Source organism: Nelumbo lutea, chromosome 7 (assembly GCF_056320005.1).
Source record: "Nelumbo lutea isolate HS-2025 chromosome 7, American lotus-T2T, whole genome shotgun sequence".
In the NCBI taxonomy this organism is placed as follows: Eukaryota; Viridiplantae; Streptophyta; class Magnoliopsida; order Proteales; family Nelumbonaceae; genus Nelumbo; species Nelumbo lutea.
Window position 1 is genome coordinate 8,429,161 of NC_142690.1, and position 25,855 is coordinate 8,455,015.

Here is a 25,855-nt window from a genome sequence, read left to right on the forward strand (position 1 = left end):
TAAATGGGTGGCCCCCATTGGACTTAAACATAGGTTCAAAATATCGATACACCCCTCCCACCATATTGGGGTGGGAGAAGGGTAGGTTTGTTTAACCGTTTAAGTATTATTTAACATTTAAAACAGTTCATTCAAACCTCAGGGTATGTTTTAGGTCTTTTACCCTCAACAAAATTGCAGACATAACCAAATTCAAAAGGATGAAAATTGTCTGCCAACCATAATCAAGTGCACCTTTCAGGAAGATGTAGGCATACCATTTTTTCATCAATATCTATTGATTTTTCATGATTTCTGATTGTCCCTCTTGTCATGGAAGAACACCGTGTCGGACCCATTGTTAGATGGATCCGCTAAAATACACATACACATTCAATCACATTTATAATGTACAGATTCCAATTGAACAGTACTTCCAAACGATGAACAAATAAATAAATACAAAAAAGGCCATGCAGATTGCCTTACTAAAATCTCTGCTAACCACTCATCCATGGAAATCAGGCAAAAATCTCTTGAGCGCAAGTTTTGCCTAGATTCTGAACGGATGCGAGAGCCAGATTTAGAAGTATTGGTCATTTGGTCTCCACCATCTCTTCAATGGAATACCGAAAGACATTTCAAGGCAAAAATGAAATTTCCCCAGCTACTTGTTGAATTTCCACATCCTGATAAGCTTATCATTGTGTGTGGTTACAACTTTCTTCATCCCAACAGCCAAGCATGTAATGGGAGGTCGACTGAGTTTAGGAATGCTGTCAATTTGGATGTCTTCTGAAAGTTTTCTGACTCTCTTCTTTTCGATGATGCCGTATCCCTTTTCAGCAGAACCTGATTTTCCGGTTTCTTCGTTCATCACATAGCTGGAAAGAAGCTGACCAGTGTCTTGGTTTAGAATACGTAGCACACCATCTATCCCACCAACAACCAGTGCCGTTTTATCACTCTGCAAATGTTGCATGGAATACACAACATTTGGACTGACTCTTGTTTTCCATAGAGGTTTCATAGTCCTGGAAAATAATTCATGTCCGAGACAAGAAAAAAAGGACATACAAATCAGTATCATTCGGACCCAGTGGAAATCATGCTTCATAAAGGGCTTGTGATTTTGTGCACCAAGTAGGTGAGGCAGGTACCATGACTGAAAAATATATAAGATGCTCAAAACTTGTCAAAGTTGGCAAGTATGTAGATGCGTTAAAAACACAATATCTTCTCTTTCACAGATAATCCCTTAAGCCAACCATGTCATCCACCACATTAGCTTTTATAGGACTGAATTTCAGAAGGAAATTACACCGATAGGACTCCCAGAGAGAGGGAGACTGGAAACCCATAACCCAAAACAGGCATATTATCCAAACCCAAAAACGATCACCAAAACTACATGAAAAAAGGGAAAAAAAAAAAAAAAACAATTTCACTGAAGTGTTACATTAAAAAAAAAAAGATAGGCAGGGATATGCTTAATGCTAACTGCATACTGAACAAGAAATTGTCAAATTTTAATGTGAATAAGATATCATTGGCACCAGAAACATCTTTTTTTTTTATAAATAGCACCAGAAACATCTTTCATGCAATAGCTTGGTAAAAAGATTTATTTCCATACCTGAGGTCCCAACAATGTGAACATCCAGAAGTTGATCCGGCAAATACTAAATGTGAGCGCGGGTTAAAACATAGGCTCTTTATGCCTGTTATGATAAAGTATCAAATTTAAGGAAATAATAACTTATAAAGTACATCACAATTTTGAAAAATAATCATAATTATGATGTTTCTTTTGGAATTTAATGTTATTGATTAAGATTAAAAAAAGTTAAGGGAGCACATGATATATTACTGTTAAAATATCAGCTAATGTCCAAACGAAAGCTATGTTAACTTTGGCATCATGTTGTCACTATTTCACCTGCTCTGATATTTTGCTCCCTTAACATCCTTCTAATCTAAATTGAGAGGGCTGATCTTAGCTCCCTAATATCATTTGGCATGTGAAAAAGCAACCACGGGCCTTTGCTTAACATTTTCTCAATCCAATGGTGTTTCCACTTCCCAGTGTAACCTTGTACAACTAAAAATGTGAACATTAAGCTTAGATTAGCATGCACAATTAACACACAACCTCAGTTGCATCTGCATATAATCAGAAAAGAGGCTCTATGCTACCACATATAATCAGAAAAGAGGAGGCCCAACATTTCCATTGTACTATTCATCAAGTCACTATTGCCAATGCCACTAGAGCTGTGTTTGGTTACAGTGCAAATTTATTTGCATTAGTACAAAAGCATGGGAGTGCAAATGAAAAAAAAATGGAAATTCTCATTCAACTTTGTTTTGGGTTTTAGTTTATTCTGCTTCCTGTCTTAATTTACTTTATTTGTACTGCAATCAAACAAAATAAGCTAAAATTTAAAACAAAAATAGGTCTGAATTTACACTCAAATCATTGCAACCAAATACAGCCTAAGTTCCAGAGATGCCAACACTTCATATGATCAAGCTAAAGGTTTCCTCTTAATAGAGTTAAAAGAGGCATCATTTGATGCATCAAATATGGATAAGCAAAAAATCTACCCATAAATAATTTAAAAAAGAAAGACACCGTTCATTGAGAGTTTCTGTCTAAAAGATAAGGACAGCAATACTATCCTATCCCCTTTTCCAAGTCCAGTGGGAGTTGGTGGTTCTACAAGGGCTGAGATACTGGCTGCAGTAAAAGGAATACAGGTTGCCAACCAACTAGGAGTAAAAAATTTGATAGTCAAGGGAGACTCTAAGGTGGTAGTGGGCTGGCTGTCAAATCCAGATATAGTGTTCTGAGGATACATGGATCTTCTCAGGAAAGTTAAGTGGTTCGTGTTGACAGATGGTGTACCCGCAGGGGTATTTTTGTAATTTTTGTAGACCTCTTGTGTTCTACGGCCAGTATAGTATAAATACAAATGCTTCACTCACATGAAGCAGTTCTTTTGAGGCCTTAAGTCAGTAGCCTCTTCTCTCTTCTTCTTCTTCTTCTTCTTCTTCTTCTTCTGCTCAACATGATATCAGAGCGGAATCGACCAGGCCTGGAAAACACCAGCTGAAGTCTCTCTCCACTGCTGCATAGAAGCTATAGTCCTGATGCTCGAAGACAAGGAAGAAGGAGGGTTCTCTAGTGCTGCGGTTAGTCTCCACTGCCGAGTAGGATTCTGCTACAAGAAAGCTGACTGTTCAACTTCCTAGCGCAGAAAAGGGTTCTCCTACAAGGTTTTTTTTTCTTCACTGGAGTTGCTCGGCCAAGAAGACTGTAGAAAACCATCCCAGATGTACGGAGGAAGGTTCTGACCTGAAGAGAAGTTTGAGTCCATGAGTGTACTGCCTATTCACAGTTCGGGTGACCTAGGTACTGAACTGAAATTTTTTCTGTTAATGGTTCTCTTCTTGCACTCTTTCGATGGACTGTCAATGTCCTAAAATCTGAATAGGGACTGTCCCCCTTCCTCCGATTGTGTGTTGCTATATTCAGCTCTCTAAGGGACTGTTGATGAACCCTAAACCCTAAGTGACTGTTCGGCTGCACTGGAAAGTGGATATCAGCCAATTAAGTGTGGTGAACCACCACTCGTATTGCTGTTCCTGCTGAGATTTTTTTTTCAACTGAGAAGATGCTTTAAAGTTGTAAAACTGTAGGTCATTCAGACCTGGTTACACTGCAAGTGCAGTGTTCGTATATTGTTCTGTGGACTCCTACAAAGTGTAGGTCATACAACCTCGTACTGCAGCTGCAGTGTTTGTGTTTGGTTCTCTGTGAAACCGAAAATCATCAAGTGCCTTGTTGTGGGCTGTAGCAGCTCTGTAAGGCAGTGTGCCTTTGGTTTTGTGTACTTCTAAACCTAGAATCATGAATAAGAAAAAATTGTGGTGCACTAATTGTCAAAAGCCCTAGCACACCAAAGATACTTGTTGGGATCTCCATGGGAAACCAAAGTAGGCTCAGGATCTACCTAAGAAGCAAGACTCGGATGTAATTAGAAGGCCTGGGCAACAAGGTACCAAGAAACACCACATGGCCAACATGGTTACTCGTGAGAATCAGCCCTCCACTTCTACTGTGACTCAAACACCACATTGTCAACATAGCTACTCTGGATCTGACCCAAGGAAGGATATTGTAAACTCCTTCCATGACCATTTGGAGCTTTATGGTAGAGCAATTTGCTAGATGGATGCTCCTCCCACCACCTCTTTTGCATCCACATTAGGTAATCCTACCACAGCTTTCCATGTTGCTTCTCACAACCTTGCCTCTCCATGGATCATTGATTCTGGAGCATCAAAACACATGACTGGTATGTCCTCTTACTTTCAAACTTATCACCCTCTTTCCGGAAGAGATAAAGTGAGACTAGCTAATGGATCATACACTTCCATAGCTAGTCAAGGAACTCTCTCTCTTCCCCTCGGCCTTACTCTTCCTGATGTTCTTCATGTTCCAAAAGTTCCTATGAATTTGTTCTCAGTCAGTAGTGTTACAAATTCCTTAAATTGTTCTGTGACTTTTTTCCCTACCTATTGTGTGATTCAGGATCTAGCCACGGGAAGGACGATTGGTAGGGGACGTATGGTTGATGGTCTCTACATGCTAGAGAATACGGCTTGCCTTCATGTTACAGAGTCTATGAGTCAGTTCAGAAATATTAAAATGTATTTGTGACCCAAGGGAGGATATTGTAAACTCCTTCCATGACCATTTGGAGCTTTATGGTAGAGCAATTCGCCAGATGGATGCTCCTCCCACCACCTCTTTTACATCCACATCAGGTAATCCTACCACAGCTTTCCATGTTGCTTCTCACAACCTTGCCTCTCCATGGATCATTGATTCTGGAGCATCAAAACACATGACTGGTATGTCCTCTTACTTTCAAACTTATCACCCTCTTTCCGGAAGAGATAAAGTGAGACTAGCTGATGGATCATACACTTTCATAGCTGGTCAAGGAACTCTCTCTCTTCCCCTCAGCCTTACTCTTCCTGATGTTCTTCATGTTCCAAAAGTTCCTATGAATTTGTTCTCAGTCAGTAGTGTTACAAATTCCTTAAATTGTTCTGTGACTTTTTTCCCTACCTATTGTGTGATTCAGGATCTGGCCTCGGGAAGGACGATTGGTAGGGGACGTATGGTTGATGGTCTCTACATGCTAGAGAATACGGCTGGCCTTCATGTTACAGAGTCTGAGTCAGTTCAGAAAGAGTAAAATGTATTTGTGGCACTGTCGTTTGGGTCATTTGTCTTTTGAGACCTTGAAAGTTGTTTTCCCAAAACTGTGTAAGTCAGTGTCTGTTTCCAATTTTTCTTGTCAAACGTGTTAGTTAAGCAAGCATTGTAGAACTCAATTTCCTCAAAGAAAAAGTAAAATTGAGTTTCCTTTTCACATTGTGCATTCCGATGCGTGGGGCCCTGTTACTTTACCTTCTGAGAGTGGCTACAAGTACTTCATTACCTTCATTGACAATTATTCTAGATACACTTGGGTATATTCAATGCGAACCCGTGAGGAAGTACCAAAAATTATCCAAGACTTTCAGCAGATGGTCTTCACCCAATTTCAGACTGAGATTCAAATATTTCAGTCAGACAATGCAAAAGAGTTTTTTCATAATGACCTCATGGAGTTCTTTGCTTCACATGGCTCACTTCATCCGTGCTCTTATGCCCGTACGCCACAACAAAATGGTGTGGCTGAACGGAATAACAGACACCTCCTTGAAGTGGCACGGGGTTTACTACTCCACATGTTTCAGTCAAACAATGCAAGAGTTTTTTCATAGTGACCTCACGGAGTTCTTTGTTTCACATGGCTCACCTCATTGGAGCTCTTGTGCCCGTACACCACAACAAAATGGTGTGGCTAAACGGAAAAACAGACACCTCCTTGAAGTGGCACGGGGTTTACTACTCCACATGAATGTTCCCAAACGACTTTGGCTTGAGGTTGTCCTTTGTTCCACATACCTCATTAACCGAATGCCCTCTCGTTGGTTAGAGTACAAAGCCCCACATCAGCTTCTCTTTCCTAAGGCCCCTCTTCTTTCTATCCCTCCTTGTGTTTTTAGTTGTTGGTGCTTTGTCCAAAACCTATCTCCCACCCGGGGGAAATTGGACTCTCGTGCTATCCCATGCATATTTCTTGGCTACGCGTTCTCTCAAAAAGGGTATCGTTGCTTTAATCATGTTTCTCAGAGATTCTATGTCTCCATGGATGTTACCTTCTTTAAAGATGAGCCCTTCTTTCCTGTTTCTCCTCAGGGGGAGTGTAGGCATGAGGAGAAACTGGTTCAGCTTCCTCCTCTTCCTAATCCTTCTCCTTCTCCCCCTTCTCTTCCTGATCCTCCACCTTTCCATGTTTTTCCTCGTCGTCATAAAGGCCAACCAAGCTCAAGAGCTGTGGAGAATCCAGAAGTTGTACCTCAAGTGCCATCAAACTCCTCGGGGGAAGATCATTCTCAATCAGGTAACTTGACTCCCAAAGTCCCAATGATGGTCTTGACCTCCCTGTTGCTAATGATCTTGACCTTCCTATTGCCCACAGGAAAGGTGTTAGGTTGTGCACCACTAAACACCCAATTTCCAACTTTGTTTCCTATGAGAACATCTCACCTTCATTTCGTGCCTTCCTTACCTCCATTGACAGTATCCCTATTCCCAAGAATGTGGCAGAAGCTCTCTCAGTACCAAAATGGACAAATTCCATGAAGGAAGAAATTGATGCCCTTCATAAGAATGGCACGTGGGAATTTGTTGATCTCCCTAAGGGAAAGGATCTAGTTGGATGTAAATGGGTGTTCACTGTTAAGCATGGGGCTGATGGAACTGTGGAGAGGTATAAAGGTCGTTTAGTGGCAAAGGGTTTTACTCAAGTATATGGAGTTGATTATGCAGAAACCTTTGACCCTATTGCCAAAATGAACTCTATTAGAGTACTTTTCTCTCTTGCTGCAAATCTGAATTGGGATCTACATCAGCTCGACATCAAGAATGCCTTCTTGAATGGTGACCTTGAAGAGTAAGTTTAAATGGTTCAACCCCCCGGTTTTTTGGCTCAAGGAAGTGAACAGAAAGGGTGCAAGTTAAAGAAGTCTTTATATGGGCTGAAACAATCACCAAGAGCTTGGTTTAGCAGATTTCATATTGCGGTTCAGCAGAGGGGATACAAGCAATGTCAGTCAGACCACACACTGTTTGTAAAAAGGGTAGAAGGTAAAATGGCTGCCCTAATAGTATATGTGGATGACATAATTGTTACTGGTGACTGGGAGGATGAAATTCAAAGTTTGAAGGGCTTCCTTGCTACTCAGTTCGAAGTGAAAGATCTAGAACCCGCCAAATACTTCCTTGGAATTGAGGTTGCCCGATCAAAAAATGGTATCTTCATCTCCCAAAGGAAATATCTCCTAAACTTGCTTAAGGACACTGGAAAGATTGGGGTTAAACCAACTGACTCTCCCATTGACCCCAACCATAAGTTAAGTGACAACCAAGGTGAACCTCTTAAGGATGTGAAGAAATTTCAAAGGCTTGTAGGAAGATTGTTGTACCTCTCTATGACTCGTCCAGACATAGCATATGTTGTTGGTGTCTTCAGCCAGTTCATGCATGCACCCAGGTCCACTCATCTTGAAGCAACGGAGAGAATACTACAGTATCTTAAGAAGTTCCCAGGTGTTGGCTTACTATTCCAAAAACATGGACATTTGAGAGTTAAAATTTGCATAGATGCGGATTGGGCTGGATCTCAAAGTGACAAAAGGTCTACTAGTGGTTACTGCACCTTTGTTGGAGGGAACCTTATTACTTGGAGGAGTAAGAAGCAAACCGTGGTAGCTAGATCCAGTGCTGAAGCTGAGAAACGTGCAATGGCACACAGAGTAGCCAAAGGTATGTGGATAAAGAATCTATTGGGAGAGTTGGGTTTTCCAGTGGACAAACCCATGACTCTACACTCTGTGACAACAAGGCAGCTGTAAGTATCGCTGCTAACCCGATACTACATGATAGAACAAAGCACATTGAAGTTGACAAGCACTTTATTAGAGAGAAAATCATCACAGGCGAAGTATGCACTCCATACATCAGCTCTGAAGACCAACTAGCAGACATCTTTACAAAAGGGCTAAACTATTCCAAACACCAAGATCTCTGTGACAAGTTGGGCATGATTGATATCTATGCCCCAACTTGGGGGGGAGTGTTGACAGATGTAGTGTATGTACTATACACAAGTTTTGTACCCGCAGGGGTATTTTTGTAATTTTTTGTAGACCTCTTGTGTTGTACGGCCAGTATAGTATAAATACAAATGCTTCACTCACATGAAGCCGTTCTTTTGAGGCCTTAAGTCAGTAGCCTCTTCTCTCTTCTTCTTCTTCTTCCTTCATTTCTTCTTCTTCTTCTTCTTCTGCTCAACAGTTCGCAAGGAACATGTCAGTCAGTTTTCAGTGGGTTAGCAGATCGAAAAATGCTATGACTGATTCTTTGGCTAAACAAGGGGTCGCAAGGGATGAATTATTTTGGGCCTACCTTATGATTGTATCCTGTTAAGAGTATGGTTATCTTCTCATCTCTACAGGGAGGTAACATCTCATGCCTCCTCTTAAGGTGAATGTATACTTCCTACTTTTAATAATAAAATCATTATTCATTTATCAAAAAAAAAAAAAAGTTTCTGTCTAGCATTCCATTAGCATACTCTTCATCAAGCCTGCAAGTTATATCTACTCAACCTATCGGAGTAGGCTTGAAGGAATTAGATCACTATTTCATTTACATGTTCTGCCATTAGGAAGTCAAAAACCATCCCTTTCCCAAAAGCAATCACAACAGGAAAAATACAACAAAAGAAGGCATAAAGATATTCACACAAATACTGGAAAGGGAAAAAGGCATGTCACAAGCATCACCGTAACCTTAGAAAAACATATTGAAGAAGAAAAGTAAAATAAGAAATAACTGTGCTTCTGCCAACAAATTGAATCTCTAGATATTGTTTATAGATCAAGCATATGAAGATAACCTGTGCAATCAGTTGACTTTAAAGAAGCTACCCGTTGATCAGATGAAAGGCCTGCCATTGTTATACTGCCAAGAGAAGAGCCACTAAGAATCATCTGATTATCAGTTAGAGCCAAGCATGTTACAGGCCCAGAACGCATCCTACATGCATGAAAGCAATGCAAACAATGAACCAGAAGGTTAGTGAGAACAATAACCAACACCATGAAGATCCACTGAATATGTATGTGATATCAACGATTCAGCATCATTAAGTTAAACTAGCATTAGGCCAACTATAAGGGGGTTCCACTCTATTGAAATAACCAACCATACTTATAAGAAAGGCAAAGTGCATTACTTTTAAAAAAGAGGACATGATAAAAGACTTTCTTAAAGACATCATATGACCAATCACTAAACTTTTAACATATCCCATACCTGACAATCTTTTATTTGCATAGTTGATTCTATCTTTAGACTGTGTCTAGACCATAAGATGATTGACAATCAATTTCGGTGAATACCTATACATACCATTTCCTTATCCCCTGCTTCATGTTTTATTACTGTGTTTTGGTTCAAGGTCATCTAATGATATGACATTGATTGGAGTTGATCCTTCCTACACATTGTTTTATGATAAAAAAGAATTTAACAAGCCCCTAATAAACTCCTAAAGGATCTGCCATGGGCATCAGAAAGTTAAATTTAGAAGGATCTGCCATTTGTTCTCTTTGGAATTTGAAAACCTTTTTTGTATCTCCAAATGAAAAAATGGTCTAATTTGCTTTGTATTTTCCTTTGTACAGCCACTGGTTGTACTTGTTTTTTTTCTAATGAAATGATACCTAATCTCTTCTCCAAAAAAAATAAAAAAGAAAAAAATCTTAAAGAATATTTGCATAATGCACAACTTCCATCACCATCATATGTAATCCTAGCTATATCATATAGAAGATAAGATTAGATGCAAACTCATTATAAAAAGAAGTTAAATGTTTGGCTTCTCTGTCTAGTTCTCTCTATTGGAATGGCACTCAAACAGTCAATCATAGTAAGAAAATCCATGAACATTTGTGATTCTTCTCTTGTCAGAGTAATTTATAGGATAGCACATCAGCTCTGATGCAATGTCTACTTTTTCTTTGATGTGCTTCACACCATTTTTTTAGAACAGGTAAAGTATACTATACTCCACAGCCCTGTTTTACAAAAAGATTACCATATACAAAAAAGTGTTAATTCTATCCTTAACCAACTTGTTTACAGAGAGCCAACAACACATTTTGCCCACAATTTCCTGAGGAACTGAATCAGTAGAGCTACTTTATTCTTGAATATTCTTGCATTTCAATTGATCAAAAAATAAATTCTTGCGTTTCTCTAAAGGGTTGCTGCTGGATCCATGTTGGATGATCCTCCTATACTTAACCTTTCACAAACTCCATTACCAATTCTGGACAGAAAATTTTTGTCTCAAAAAGCTTCCAAATTTTGGACTATACCTTGGCAGAAAAACTGCAATGTAGCAAATGATTCAGACTCCTCCTGTTACTCACATAGTATACAGTTTGTGGAAGCCAATTGCATACCCTTCCTTACCAAGTTATCCCTAATAAGGATTCTGTTTAGGTATGCAGTCCAAAGTAAAAAAAGCTACCTTTGTAGGCACATTCTTGCACCAAACAATCTTGACTGGGATTCATTACACCTCCAACCAGGAAATGAAATTATAGAAGGTTTTAACTGAAATTTTTCCAGATTTCCCACTCTCACATTCTTCTGTCATACCTTAGTCCTTACAATAACTCACGCTATTTATTTAGTAAATATCATGTTAATTTTTTTGATGAGTTTAACAAATATGATATTAATCATCCAATTGGCATCCAAGAATAGTGAAACAAAAAAAAAAAAAGGGAGAGGAAAAAAACACTAGGAAACATCAACTAGCTTCAGGTCAGCCACTCATTAAGTAATTATAGAACAAGATGAAGAAAGGCTGTAAAAGCATACCAGTGGAGAATCTCTGAAGTAACTGATATGAAAGCTTGTAATGTCAAGATAATAGACATGTAAGGTGAACATACAATAGGATGATCTGATGCAGCATTTTTTGGACATTGACAGAACTAAAATAATCTTGGTTTTAAAATCATTGGGAGTGCAAATTTGTAAGTCATTCTGGTAATTTCATAGAAACCACAAACAATAAACAAGTACTTGGTTACTTGAGAGAGAGAGAGAGAGAGGACAAGGCGCAATCCATATCCATCATAACCATACATCAAGACAAAGAAAACATAAGGAATTATATACAAGACTTAAACAAGAAGGATCCAGCCAAACAAAATTCTTTGTTATTGATTAAATAAAAAGTAAAGCATCCATATGTAATTGTCAATTTGACAACTAATGCAATAAACATCCACTTTAATTACTAATACCAGGTTGATGAGTAGCATAGGTTATCATCTGTACCTAATAATGTGAGAACATTGTCTACTGTACATGTCAAATATGCGAACTGTTCCATCCTCGCAACCAACCACAGCCTCTGGATCAATGTAACTGCATATAAATATTATGGTCATTTTGGCTGAAAGCAAAAAAGATGCACAATACTTCAAAATGGTGGATGATATTTTTTTTTCTTTTCTTTGTTGGTAAAAAATGAAAGTTTAATAACTCTCATGGTCATGGATCCTGATTTGTCTTCTCATGCTAGGATGTGCACTCATAATTTAATGATGGATATAGCACTGAACAGAATGGAATACAAAAAAAAGGATTCATGTAGCCACCCAAATAATTGGGTCAAGGGTTAGATGATGATGATGATGTTGAGAACATTCCAAAACATTGAATGATTGGATCTTTCAAAACATGTGTAGCGAGATATGCAGCCATGTCACCTCTTCCAAAAAATCTTTCATCCACATGTTTCCTTAAAAGCTAGCTCTAGGGGCATCTTCAAGGGAGAGTTGTTATGACCACTTCTATTCACATGCATGATGGAAGCTCTAAGCAGATTGACAAGAAAAGTAGGAGGTTTCATTGATGGTTTCTTGATCAAAGAGGGGGTAGTTAAAATTTACATTATTACAATTTGCATATGGCACTTTTTTTTAGTTGTGCTTCACAGGAGTAGTTCCTTTACGGCTTTACCTCTGGTGTGTCCTAAGGTGGTCCAAGGTGCTGTCTGACCTATGTATAAATTTATCAAACATTGAAGTGATGCCAGTTGAGGAGGTAGAAGATATTGCTGATTCAGCAATTGCTTTGGGATATAAGGTATGTTTGCTTCCATCTAAGTATTTGGGTCGGATGCTCCATGCTAAATACACATTTAAAACCATTTGGGAATGTAGCAGTACTTCGGGGAAGGTTAAATAGCTTTGATTCAAAACACATTATAAAAACCTGCCCATATTTTTTAATTGTCTTTTCCATTATTTGATAAAAAAAAAAATTGTCTTTTCCATTATGGTATCAGAGGAAAACAAATTGGAACAGCCTCAAAGGGGTTCTCTATGGAAGAGATGGATAAATGATGCCAAGTTCCATTTGGTAGATTAGGAGAAGGTGTTCTAATCTGCTGGATGCCTGGACTCGTGGCACCTCAAGATGGCTAACTCTGCCCAGGTAGGCTTCAGCATTTCAGTAGAGAACCTGATAGCCTATGGAGAAGGATAACTGAGGAAAACTTCTGCACCAAAAATCCAAATTTGGACCCAGGTATTGTAGCTACATCCTATGGGTGTTTAGTGTAGGAAGGAGTTGAAAGAATTCATTAATTAAAAAGAAGCATGTATAACAAGAGGTTGTGAGATTACAAATCAGTTAGAAGAAATGAATAAACGAGCATAGCCCCTGCTATCTCACTCCTAATCATAGTTTATTACATTTAGCTAAATACAATTGTTGCCTAGTAAACCCTTGTTTAGCCAACCCACTAGCCAAACTGTTGGCTGACCTGTGTACCCATTGTATTTTCAACCGCATGTCTCTAGAAATCCCATCAAAGCATCTTATTCCATTCCTGTAATTCCAGTTTTCTGTAGTGATCTTTGATAACCAGCTTATAATCACTTTTGAATCTCCTTCAATGACCAACATGTCAATCCCCATTTCCTTTGCCTTTTGCACCCCAACCACTGCTGCCCTTAGTTCCCCCCTGATTGAATCTCCTCCACCTATTGGACCTGAGTACAAAGCAAGCATAATCCCATTCTCTTATTAATCCCCCTATCCCAGATGGATCTGGGTTCCCACACTGCTTCCATCAAAGTTCAACTTCTTCCATCCCCTAGCTGGTGGTGGCCACTTCTTTTTCAGCTTTGGTTTCTTAAAAGAGGAGGTTAAAATTGCACTCCAATTTTGAAGAAATCATCCATGGTGAAGTCTGAAAACAAATCCAATTTTTTTAACCAATGTGCAACCTTCACTGTGATACTTTCAATAATAGACTCTTTACTTCTTTCCTTGCAAAAATATGTGGGAGTCCCCAGTCCCTATAAAAAAGTTTTCTTCATGGTATGGAGTGTGGATAGCAGCCTTGAGAAAATGTCTCACAAGAAATAAGTATGCACAATGTGGTATAAGTATCACATCTATTATTTTTTTTCCCATGAGTTGAAAAGGCCAGATTTTTCCACTGTCCTATTATTGCAAACTGTGGACCATTTGTCTCCTTTTTAACATAAGCTACTGTTGAGTGTTGCCCAAGAACTTTAATAGACAAGCTAGCAACTTGGAAGTTAAGCAGATTAAACAAGAAGGGTAAAGTTGCCTGAAGCATATTCCTGTTATAATCTGATGATATGAACTGAAAGAAATGCAAGGACCTTCTATGACAATCAGCTTTAGAAGAGGAAATTCTTTTCTTTTCTTTTCTTTTTTTTATTTTATTTTATTTTATTTTTTTGATAGAAAGAGAAACACATAACTGCTCAATAGAGAACAGCAGGCCTGCAAAGTACAGAGTAGAAGGAACCAAAGAACTACAAAAAAAGCCACAAACAGAAACTTTACAAAGTACAGCTTGGGCCTGGGCAACCCCAATCTAACACCTCGTTCCCCACCCCTGCTTTTGCTAATGAATCTACCAGCATATTTGAACTTCTAGGAACCCAATTGAATGAGGCATTCAACAAAGTCCAAGTTACAACTGCCACCCTCACCAACTGCCTAAACTCCCACGGTAGATGATCTTGTGCTTTTATCCAACAAATCACAGTTTCACAGTCTCCCTCTACTATCACATCTCTCCACCCCTGCTGCTGCATCAGTTTTAAACCTTGAATCAACACTAATAATCCTGCACTTAACCTTAATGAATTACCCTGTCCCGCTGGACCTGTAAAGCTGAGGATAATATTGCCGCACTGACCTCTTACAACACCCCCCCCCCCCACACACACACACATACAAGAAGGCCTTGGGTTCCCAAGGCAATACCAATCAAAGTTTGAACTTAATCAAACCTGCTTCAGGAGGATACCAATCCAGCAGTCTCTGCTGTTTGCTAATCTGGAATCCATCCACTGTTTTCCATCCTCTTAACAAGTCAATGATGGACACTCCCTTAAATTCCTTAGTCACTAGTACCCAATGTGCCACCCTTACCAATGTAATCTCTAACACCTCTTCAACTGATTTATTTTTCTCCTTCAATAATCTTGCATTCCTTTCACACCACAACCCCCACAGAAGAGGAAATTCTTAGGAAAGCAATGGAAACAGAATTCTCATGGCAATCAGTTCAAAATGATTTCAGGATGTTTCACACGACCTATATTTCTCTCATGTTAAACTATTTGTCCAAAGATAGAATACTTTTTGCTTTTTTTTCTAATAAGTATATACTTCTTTTTTTTATCAGGGATAAAGATCCTCTGTACAGCCACTGACCACCACAAGCTGCACCTCTATATTCTGCACATTTTTGGTGGAATGCATTTTACTTTATTTTTCAAAAATATAATCAACATTAAGACTGTCAATGGATTGGATTTTAATCAATTCCAATCCAACTCAAATCTCAAAACTAGTAACTTCAGATGCAGATATCTGTTAAGGATTTAATGGATCGAATTGGATTGAAGTAAACAAATCCTTTTCTAGTTGGATTAGTTTGGATATATCCCAGTCCAGTGACTCCAGTGCAATAAAAATCCAATCCAACTTCCTTTGCTCTGTCATATTTGGAATGAATGGTTTCCAGCTAGATATCACGGCCAACATGGTATATGTTACATCATGACTCCAGCTAGATATCATGGTGGTAATTGGAAAGTGGTAATCAGTTCATATGAACATAGTTTTCCTGCGAGACATACTTGAACTATCTTTAATCGCTAATTATTACCTAAAAGTTAATTTTCAATCAATTTATAGATAATGAATTGGATTGGATCTCAAATTTCAGGTGTCAGATGGGATTGGATTTGGATATTATGAATTGGATTGTTATTGGTTTAGAACCGAATTGGACCAAATTTGATCCACTGACAGCTCAGCAGAAATCAAACTTTTATGTGTACATTATCCTTTTTTATTGGTAATTACTTATACATTATCCTTCAGTTAATTCAGGTACATATCCAAGAATATTGTTTTATTCCATAATATTTTTAGCCTCAAACAATAACTGAATAAAAGGTAATGCACTATATTGAATTATGAGCAATAAATATGAAATTAATTCCAAAAAATTAACAATAAAACATTTTTCTATGAATTATGGAATCATTTGACAACAAACCGCATGCATAACCCCCTTGAAAATGTTCCTTCACGTGCAGGAAATATACTTCTTTCCCCATGACGCCTCCAGATGCACACACGAGTTCCAACCAGCCCAACAATCTATATATAAGATAGAGAACTTTAAGACTGTGGATCTTAAGAAAAAATATAAAGGTTAACCTTTCTAAAAATCTTGATTTGATGATCATCAAGAAGAAAAACATATGGGCCATTCATACAAGTTGATATGTGTCAAAAGAGTATAAGCTTGCATACATCAGGAATGCATTTAAATTTTAACTTATAGGCTATGTTATCCAAATGTGGCAAGGATACAGATGGGCATAGTGTCGGATACATAATTTATACTAAAATTCAAAGTCTCCAATATGACATAACATCCTAACACAAGTATCATAGATTATAGCTATTCAAGATTAAGAAGCTGAGCTTATCACATAATTATGAATCATGTTATACATAAAGCACACCATAGAAATAAACCATCTAATTGACCGAAAGAAAATTATTATAATAGTCCAACATACCACATGCAAACTCCTCAAATTATGTAGACATGGACTCAGTTTACAGCTATCTCTGTTATCTTACCATAAAAATGAAATAAACCCCCCCAAAAACCAAAAAAAAAAAGTTTATTAATGACAAAAAGATCTAGTTGTATATGGTTTCTTATTTAAAACAGCATTCAGATTAATAAGTACACAAATGTGGAAATAAAAGCATGATTTCATGATTCTAACCACCATTTGCAAGAAGCATTTTGTTACCTTCACAAACTCCTAAAAAGCATGGTGTTGTGACTTCAACCCAATGAATCATTCTTGCAGACTAAGGACCATACTTGCCAGGGCCAAAATGATAGGACCTTCCAGAAGTTTGTATTGGAGGAATCCTATGTATTTTACTTTTCGTTGTTGTTCTTATATTAGCTGCTATGGTGGCCTTAATATTGTAATCAAGGATAATATAACTACATATAACCAAAAGAGTAGGCCCTTAAAGGAATGAACCCCCATACATCACAACCCCAACAAAAATGGGTGATCCATCAACTAAGGAACTGATGACTCTTGTTCTTTTTTTTCTATTTTTATTCTTTAGTTTTTAGTTTTTCTTTTGAGCAAAAAGTATCTTATACCATAATGCAGAACATGCAAGTATCCATTGAAATATACATACAATTAGTCAACTTAGGGGAAAAAGGCATATATCATATATGCCAGTCTTGTTAATTTATGTCGTGCTAATCAGAAGATATCATGTATAAAACTATGTGCAATACCATAATCAAACATCAGTATCACATTCAGAAGAAAAGGTACAATTCCATATCAGCATATGCTCATCTTCTTGGACAAGAAATTCATTCTATTTCAATATTACCTTATTTTCATCAAAACCAAAATCAACCAAATGGCCCACATCTGGAACAGAATATTCTTCCAAACATTTATAGCTTTTAGATGACCAAATGCGCATAACCTAGCATCATTTTAATCAAAATAAGTAAGAGATGGACAATATGGCATCTCCAATTAAGGAAGAAACAAAAAAGAGATTATCCCAGGTAGCAATTAACATTTCAAAATCATCTCAGGGATAATTACATTATGAAACACATTAGACAAACTAAATTCTTGAAAAAGGTAACTATCATTTCATCAAAAGAAGAAGGGATGTACATGAGAAGATGTACAAACAAACAGGAGTAAAAAACCTGGAACCCACCCAGGGAACTACAAGCGCCATGGACATTCAAAAGAATGTCTGAAATACTTCTTTCCCAATTAAATCATATCATCTTCAGATGGAAACCATGAGCCAATTAGCTAAAAAGAAAAGTCAAGTAGAACTACATACTATGCTCCATTTTCTTGGACATTTCGGTTTACAAAGTGTAGAATGATCCTTATTGTTGTTAGGACTGTTTTTTCTAATAAGTTGTAACTAGGGATACTTGTACTTCTGTAATTTTCTCTTATGTTTAAACGCCCTAATATATAAGTCAGTTTGGGAACTGCCACCGACATCTTTTGCCAAAATATTCTTTCTTCTGTGCTGTTATTTCTCTCCTCTCTTCTCTTACAACCTAGACTTGTTATAGTAGAATATAAATATTGATATGCATCAACTGATACATACTGGTTTCTGCTCAAAGGGATAAAATATACAATGGAATATTAGGATGCCACAAAATTCCTCGGTTTTAATCAGTATAAATGGTATTGTAACATCTCCATATCCTGTTCAGCATACTCAAGTATTAATAGTACATTATCATTGCCCATCAATTATTTTCCCTTTTCTGCCGCTATAAACTCACAGTATCAATGATCTGAAGTCACTTCGGATCACCACCCATTAGAATAGGATCAGAAATTTTTCTAAATAGTCCCATTCCCTTTATATTTGAAAATATGTGGTTGACTCACCCAGATTTTGTTCAGAGAGTTAAGGAGTGGTGGAAGGAGGACCTAAGGGGGGTCAGGTGGGAGGGAATCAAATTCTCACCAAATCCAAAATTCCTCAAAACCTCCAAAAGGAAAGACCAATCCACTAAATCATACACCTTTTCCAAATGAAGTTTACACACCAACCCCTTCTTTCTACTTCTGTAATCCTCCAAGCTCTTATTGGCTATTAGGATTTGATCAATGATTTGCCTATCCCCAACAAAGGTTCCTTGATTCAAGGATATTAAGGAACGAAGCACTTCTCTAATTCTTCAAGTAAGAACCTTGGCCATTATCTTGTAGAGACTATTCACCAAATTGATGGGTCTAAATTAACTTGGATGAACTGCATCTGGATTCTTAGGAATAAGAGAAATAAAGGAAAGGATATCAAATACACAAACACAATCCAAGGATGAATAGTTTAAAGAAAAACCTCATACCTTGTCCCTGCCACCAGTAAGAATCAAGCCCATCTTCATCCAGCACTGATGAACACTAAATAGAAACAAAGCTAGCATAAATGAGTAAGATCAACATATCAGAATACACAAGACAAATAGATAAGTCAAGTCAATATGGTAAATTTCATGTTCTTAAATTAAGTTGTGTTGACCAAAAGAAAATTGGCAGTATTGTACACCTTGTCATAGGCATATGATATAAGTATGCCAATGCTTATGTTTAGCAAGAAGTCGATACGTCATGTTCATGTAACAATCAACTTAAACCATTTGTATACATCTCTAACTGTTTCTTAGGTATACCAGTTTTTTTTTTCTTTTTTGATCATTTACATCCGTCTTTTCTTCCATGCATAATTTCTTTTGTTAAAATGCATACTAGATGAACCAACTCAGTATAGAGACACATCATTTTATATTTTTAGTATAGACACAAATATGAAAATCTATAAATTATACTCTATAGACATAGTTTTCCAAAGTGACCATGTCATAACAACATGTAGCAGTATCTACATTGGATCCATCTTACATATATAGGAACTAGTTAATAATTTAAGCTATCATCATTAAATATTTTAATTATACAAGAATTCTTGTTTAGTAATGTTAATGTAGATTTGCATATCTTGCCTCATTTTAAACCGCATATAGACCACACATCATGCAACAACCATTAAACTAAGAAATGAAAAATGAAATGGATAAAGAAAGGAGAAATTCATAATAAGACATCAAGATAACAACTACAGAAACTTACAAAGAAACACAAGGATGAAATTGGCAAGACAATCCGAAAGGGATATTAAAATGGCAAATGGCTGGACCAAGTTCAAATATGTTGTGTATAAATTATTTCATTTCCACATATTTAATATATATAAACTATTTAGAAAAGCATAGAAATATCATCATTAGTGCATCCCCACACAAATCAATTTGATCTAAAGGAGTGAAAATTTTATCTTTTCATCCCTAAGCTAATTGTTCCATCACTAGGAGCCCAGGATTGATTATCCACCCTAAAGTTCTGAAACTGCAATTTCCCTAGTTGTGGGGGTGTCTCACTAGTTATAGGCCCTATACCCCTAGACCTCACAATTAATAATAGGGATCACACCCCTTTACCTACAAGCTATTAGGTTGTTATAAGTAAGATGTTTAGATCTCATAGAAATGTGCCTAGACCAAATGGAAAATAAGTATACATTTCACATTGCATGACCATGCTAGAAATCTATATTATATGAAATGCTTCAAAATGGACCATACCCATGTTGGAGACATGTGGCCATCAACACCATCACAACAATCAAGGGACTTAAGGAGACTCTTCTATTTGTCAAGTCAATAATATGTAAAGAACTTCACACTCAGGGGCTAAAATTCAGGCATTAATCTGTTTATCCATAATACCCAATAATTTAGTGTAATAAACTAGATATTATTCTAATTCTTTATGTTGCTTTTGACCTTTTGTTGATCTATGCCTCTACTTAGTTTGTTTTATTTTTTTGGTAATAAAATAAAATTTATTAAAATAAAAAAGAAAATAGATAAATTATACGGAGAAGTACAGACAGGCCCAATGCAGATTTCTGATTTCCACTACAGAGCTATAAACATTCAAAATGACAAAAACCCCCCACTCTACAAACCATTTCCCGCCCATGAATTGGCATCAATTCCAAGCTGGCACCCACCCCAACTGTACTTCGGGCCTAAAAATTCTGACCCTGGCTGAACCGTCATTCTCCCAAAATTATACAAGGAAGGTGACCAGAGATCACCTGTCAGAAAAGAAAAACTCCAGCCCCCACCCACCTCACCCTGACAACAAACAGTCAACCCAGGAAAACATAACAAAGTCAAAACTCCCACCCAACGAAATATTAAAACAACCACAACAAAACAGATGAACTCCAAGAAAAACCAACCCCAATTTGAACAAAAATCCCACTTCCATAAACCCAAAAAGCAACAACGAACCAGACAAACCACCAACCACCCAAAAAAGGCAGACCATGAGCTCTCTACTTCTTTTTCACAATCCTCCTAGGCTTCAGCAACTTCCTATTTGGCCCAATCCCAAATGGGCCTTTTCTTCGGGTCTATCAGAAACATTTAAAACCAAGACATCTCGGTGCTTCCTCCTTCTAAATCTGTTAACTACTAGGGAGGTCTCCCTAATCAACTTTACGTCCTTAAATTCCTCATTAATTCTTTCCTGTTCTAACACCGAATTCTTCTCAAAAATGGCTTGCATCAGAGATCTCATTCTTTTTCCTGACAGATTTTATCAAACTAGACAATCTCTGATCATCATGACTTCTGCAATTGAGTAATTCTCTTCAGAGCCAACCTCATTTTCCATAACTGGCATAGGATGTTTTTCTTCCAACTCTCTGAGCATCTTCCTAATGCAACCCTCACCCCTAGGATAATTAAACCCATATACAAACTTCAGCTTCTACATTCACAATCTTTTCCAGATCAATTGATTTTTCAATTTCATGTGTTTCATCCAAAGCAATCTCCTTGCCACTTGAAACACCATCATTTTCTTCCTCCTCTTCTCCTCTTTCTCTTCTACAGCTGCATTCTCATTCTGCTCTAGAGCTGGAAATATTCTGTAATTTCTTTTTCTTTCTCTCTTGGAAGTCTTTGAACAAGGACCTACTGTGTTCTTTTCTTCTTCCTCTAACTTCCCACTTTCGAGCCCTTCAATCTCAACCTTTTGCTTTCCCCCATGAAACACCTCTTTATTTTCCTCATTATCTTAGTTATCTTTTCCACTTGTCGATACAATATCTCCATCAACTGTACCACAAACAGGTTCTTCAAGCACCACCAGATCCTCCTACTTGGTCTGTTTTCTTTCCCAATAATTATTTCACAATCCATATAACAAAAAACTAAAATTAAACTATACCAGCTTGGGCTTGTTGAATCTGACACCCATACCCCTGTCAGATTCAGACACTTATACCTATGTCCACATAATAAAGCCAGCAATAATTGCAAATATTAAGCACAGACCTTATCAGAATAATACATATGGTTAGCACATTATAGACCTTGTATCACACACTAATAAGACTAAAAAGAGGTATGACAATCAAGTGTCAATGAAAGTACCCAACAGAATGACCCTTCCATTGATCAATGCAAACAGAACCATCCTGCAGGGACAATCTATGCTGCTCCATAGCAAGACCCTCATAATACATCTTCCATGATGTTTCAGAAAAATCTGATATATCAGGAAGGCATGCAGAACCTCTTTGCTGCTTGTAATATTGCTTTTTCCACAAATTACATTTATGGATGACATTATACCTGAGAAAAGGAAATGACACATGTAAAGATCTTAGGGAAATGAACAAAAAAGAGAAAGCTAGAGGATGTCATCTTTAAAAGAAAAGAAAGAAACAACCAAATTTCCTTTAAATTGATTTAATTACAATTTTACAAGCTACTGAAATTTCCTGTGCGAAATGAAAATAAGTATCTCATATTTCCAGCTCCAGACATGGGTAAAAGTAGTAAGAGATGATTTATGCACTAATAGTTTAACAGTGGATATGGTTTTAAATAGAACGGATTGGTGAAACAGTATTTACGTAGCCGACCCCATATAGTTGGGATAAGGCATGGATCATGATGATGATGATATTTCCAGCTCCAGGAGTTAAACAAGCTCCCAAAGAACTAGTATTAACCAGTTTAAACCAGTGAACTAAGTGAATTCTCCTGTTCACTTATGTATCTCAATCTATGACTTTAATCTTTTAAGAAAGTTGTCATTTGAAGAATGCAGTATACTACTGAGCCCAATCGCAGTTCACTTGGATCCAAGTTTTAGTTGATAGGAGGATCTCAAATCAGTTGGCCATAATATATCTGCAAAATAAACAGCAAACTATATGGTAACATAGCCTTGCTATGTTTGGAAAAATCCAAAAAGCTGTTAATGTATTATTTTTGTTGATTAGGACCAAAATACTTCTAATTTAAGATTTACTAGGAGTTTATCTGATTCCACTCTGCAAATCAAAGATAGCTGTTGGGCTTATTTAAGACTGATATGAAAAGCCTATCCAAGAACAGAAATGTAAAAGTCTTTTTTTAGGAATTTATAGCTTGTTCTTCTTGGAAAGTTCACTTAGGTTGCAGCATAAGGATTAGACCCAGAAGTGGGCTTCCTTTATTAACTTTGGATTCTCCTTTTCATTTTAAACACCTTAGTAATTATTTTCTAACCTGAAGCAACCACAAAGTTCTCAAATTAGCAAAAGTCTTAATCAATTTTTCCAAAAGCATTCATTTAATTAAGCAGAAAAATAAACAAATCTATTCATTGCATTAATAAAACAATCCTTCTTGGACATTACTCCGAATTAACATTTGTTTTGATAGATAAAAATTCAATTGATTTCATTAGAAACAAATGATAAATAGTTCGTTACAAGCATCCCAATATGAGGTGCGAGGTGCAGCCTCACTCATTAATGCAGAAACATCATAAAGTTACAATTGGGCCCAGTACAACTGTTCCCTAGTTACCCCTTGTTTAGCTAGAGAATCAGCAAAAGCATTTGCCTCCCTCCCCACCCATTGTATAGTTACCTCCATCTGCTGAGTTAACCATTTGAATTTATTCATTTCATTTCTATAAACCCAGATCATTGAATCTGGGTATTCTAGCCAACCCACCACCACCTTGGAGTCCCCTTCTATCACCAACTTTTCCAATCCTAACTCTCTTGCAATCTGTACACCTTGTAGGGCTGCGTACAATTCTGCCTTTAAAGAGTCTCCATTCCCCACTGGTCCTGAGAAGAGTGCTCTTAAGTTTCCTTCCTTGTCTCTGATGACCCCTCCTATTCCAGCTGGGCCTGGGTTGCCTTGACTATTCCCATCGAAGTTTAATTTCAGAAATCCTTCAATGGGAGGAGCCCAAGCCAACCTTACCTTAACCTTCTGCAATGAGCTAGAAGCCACTAAAGGCCAATTCCTCCAAATATCATCAAATGTGAACTTTTTTAATAGTTCCACCGTTTGTAGCAGTGTATAACCCTAGTCATTACACACTCCACAAGTTGTCGTTTGCTCATTTCTTTCTCTTGGAAGATTCTGGCATTTCTCTCTTCCCACAATGTCCATACCACTGCTGCTCTAGTGTACCTCCACATTACTCTTTCCCTCTTCTTCGGTAAAGCAAAGGTAGATGGGTCAAACAGCATCAACTCCGCTTGAAATTTAATCGATCCCAAAGCTATTTAGCAGTAGTGTAAAACACAGAAAATTTTTGAATTTTTACAAGTACTATCCAACTCAACTTGAAAATTAAGTCCCCTTTGGATATCAGAATATTTCTTTTCAATTAGTTATCTACAAAATCAAGAACTCGGGAGTTCATTTTTTTCCTAGGATTCGTACTCCTCTGTGACCTACTTATATGTCTATAGTGAAGAAAGAAAAGGAAACATTTAAATTCGATTATTAATTGGAACTTTGGAAGTAAGAAAGGCATGATAGGTAGGTAGAGAAAGACAAACCAGAATGTGCAGACAGCGGAGCAGCGAGCGAGATCGAACCAGTCGAGAAATGCGAAGATCAAACAGAGAATATTGGAGTCAAGAGACTGAATGGAAGTCCGTGAGCTCCTTTTCGTAGAAAACGGCCGGTTGGCTTCCATCGGTATCTTCCGGCCGAGCGGAAAGAGAAAAGCTAGAACACATGTACGCCCCTTTGTGCTTCCATGGTTACGTTGTCTGTTTGATGACACCTAAGATTGTGCGCGGCTTGTCGAACTCTCATGGCGTTACATGTAGCACACATATCACAGGATCAAAACATCATATAGGATATGGCCATGGCTCGTCAACCAAAAATTTTCGCTCCTTTCGTAGAGGAGGAAATGCTCCTCTTCACGTGAGAAAACGGATAATGTGACGTGGTTGTAATATCCACCGTTGAAAGGAGCTTAGGAACAAATAAATAAACTCATCATTAAGATCTAGGGTTGCAAATTAATCTGACCGAGTGGGACATAGATCTAAACTTTATTACCAGCTGATGGATGGTTCAGTTGGTACGGTCGTTTGCTCGTTCTAACTTCGAAGATCGAAATCCCTCTGCTACGATCGCAATATGCGTCCGATTCGGGGATGGGGATGGGGATGGGGATGGGCTTCCCATAGTCTCTTAGCCTCTTTCTGGTCGCGTTAAGGCTCCGTTTGGTTTGTGGAAAATTTAAGTGGGATGGAATGGGATGGGAAAGGGGAAAATTTCATACATTTTTTTGTTTGATTTTATATTGGGAAAATAATTGGAAAAATACTATTTATCATCTTCTACCTTCAGATAGTGCCATTGCAGATGATGAATAATGCTTCTCCCAGTCTTTCACTACCTACCACACGGTCGCATTGTTGTACACGATTACATTTCCATGCAGTAGAAACGTGCACGCCCGTAGATCCCTCGAAAGCATCTCCCCAGCAAAAGCGACCATTGGGTTTAATTCGCAGATGATAGTTCACTGGCATTTGGAATGTGGTTACAGTTACTATTAGCTTCAGTATCACTAGTTAATCTCAGCTTCAGTGTTCAGTATCGCTAGATTTCAGCTGATTAATCTCAGCTTCAGTATCATTGGACCTATTAATCTCAACTTTAGCCTCAACTGGTTATTATCACTCTGTATTTCAGCTTCAGCATCGCTTCTCTGTGGAATTGAAAGATTCTCACTTCGAGGGGCGTCGGCAGAGAACGTCACCTGGTGATCGTCCTTAAGGAAGGGGAGGTAGCAAATTGCCAATGGTTTTGGTGCGACCCCTCCAACTCCTACTTCTGGGTTCGAACGTCATTGTCACTCAGCTCCTCTTCTGTATTTTCCACACAAACCTTTCCTCACTCCCTCCTCTTTCTCAAAATAGCATGCGACTCCAAATCCATGATTTTGGGATATGACATCCCACATATTTCTCGTCCCATCCCTCTCTTTCCCTCAAAACAAATGAAAGAAAATGAAATATTTTTAAAATATTCCCAAAAACCAAACAGAGCCTAAGTGGCTTCTTCCTTCTACAAGTGCCATCAATTTTTTTTTT

General features: G+C 37.7%; 1 protein-coding gene across 3 annotated transcripts; it reads right to left on the reverse strand.

Moving 5' to 3' along the window:
- Positions 1-248: 248 nt before the first annotated feature.
- LOC148844925 (F-box family protein with WD40/YVTN repeat doamin) lies at positions 249-25,692 on the reverse strand. Of its 3 annotated transcripts, XM_088954223.1 has the most exons (10): positions 24,813-25,692; positions 24,299-24,725; positions 21,876-22,076; positions 18,717-18,771; positions 17,204-17,302; positions 15,813-15,916; positions 11,528-11,617; positions 9,066-9,205; positions 1,616-1,700; positions 249-1,013 (listed from the first exon to the last, which is right to left on the reverse strand). In XM_088954223.1, exons 2-10 carry the CDS (start codon positions 24,436-24,438, stop codon positions 647-649), a joined length of 1,281 nt encoding a protein of 426 aa, XP_088810349.1. In that variant the 5' UTR covers positions 24,439-24,725; positions 24,813-25,692; the 3' UTR covers positions 249-646. The 3 variants fall into 3 exon arrangements, with proteins under 3 accessions (XP_088810349.1, XP_088810348.1, XP_088810351.1); XM_088954222.1 differs by having other exon boundaries at positions 24,299-25,674; XM_088954225.1 differs by lacking the exons at positions 21,876-22,076; positions 24,813-25,692 and having other exon boundaries at positions 24,299-24,576.
- Positions 25,693-25,855: the final 163 nt, after the last annotated feature.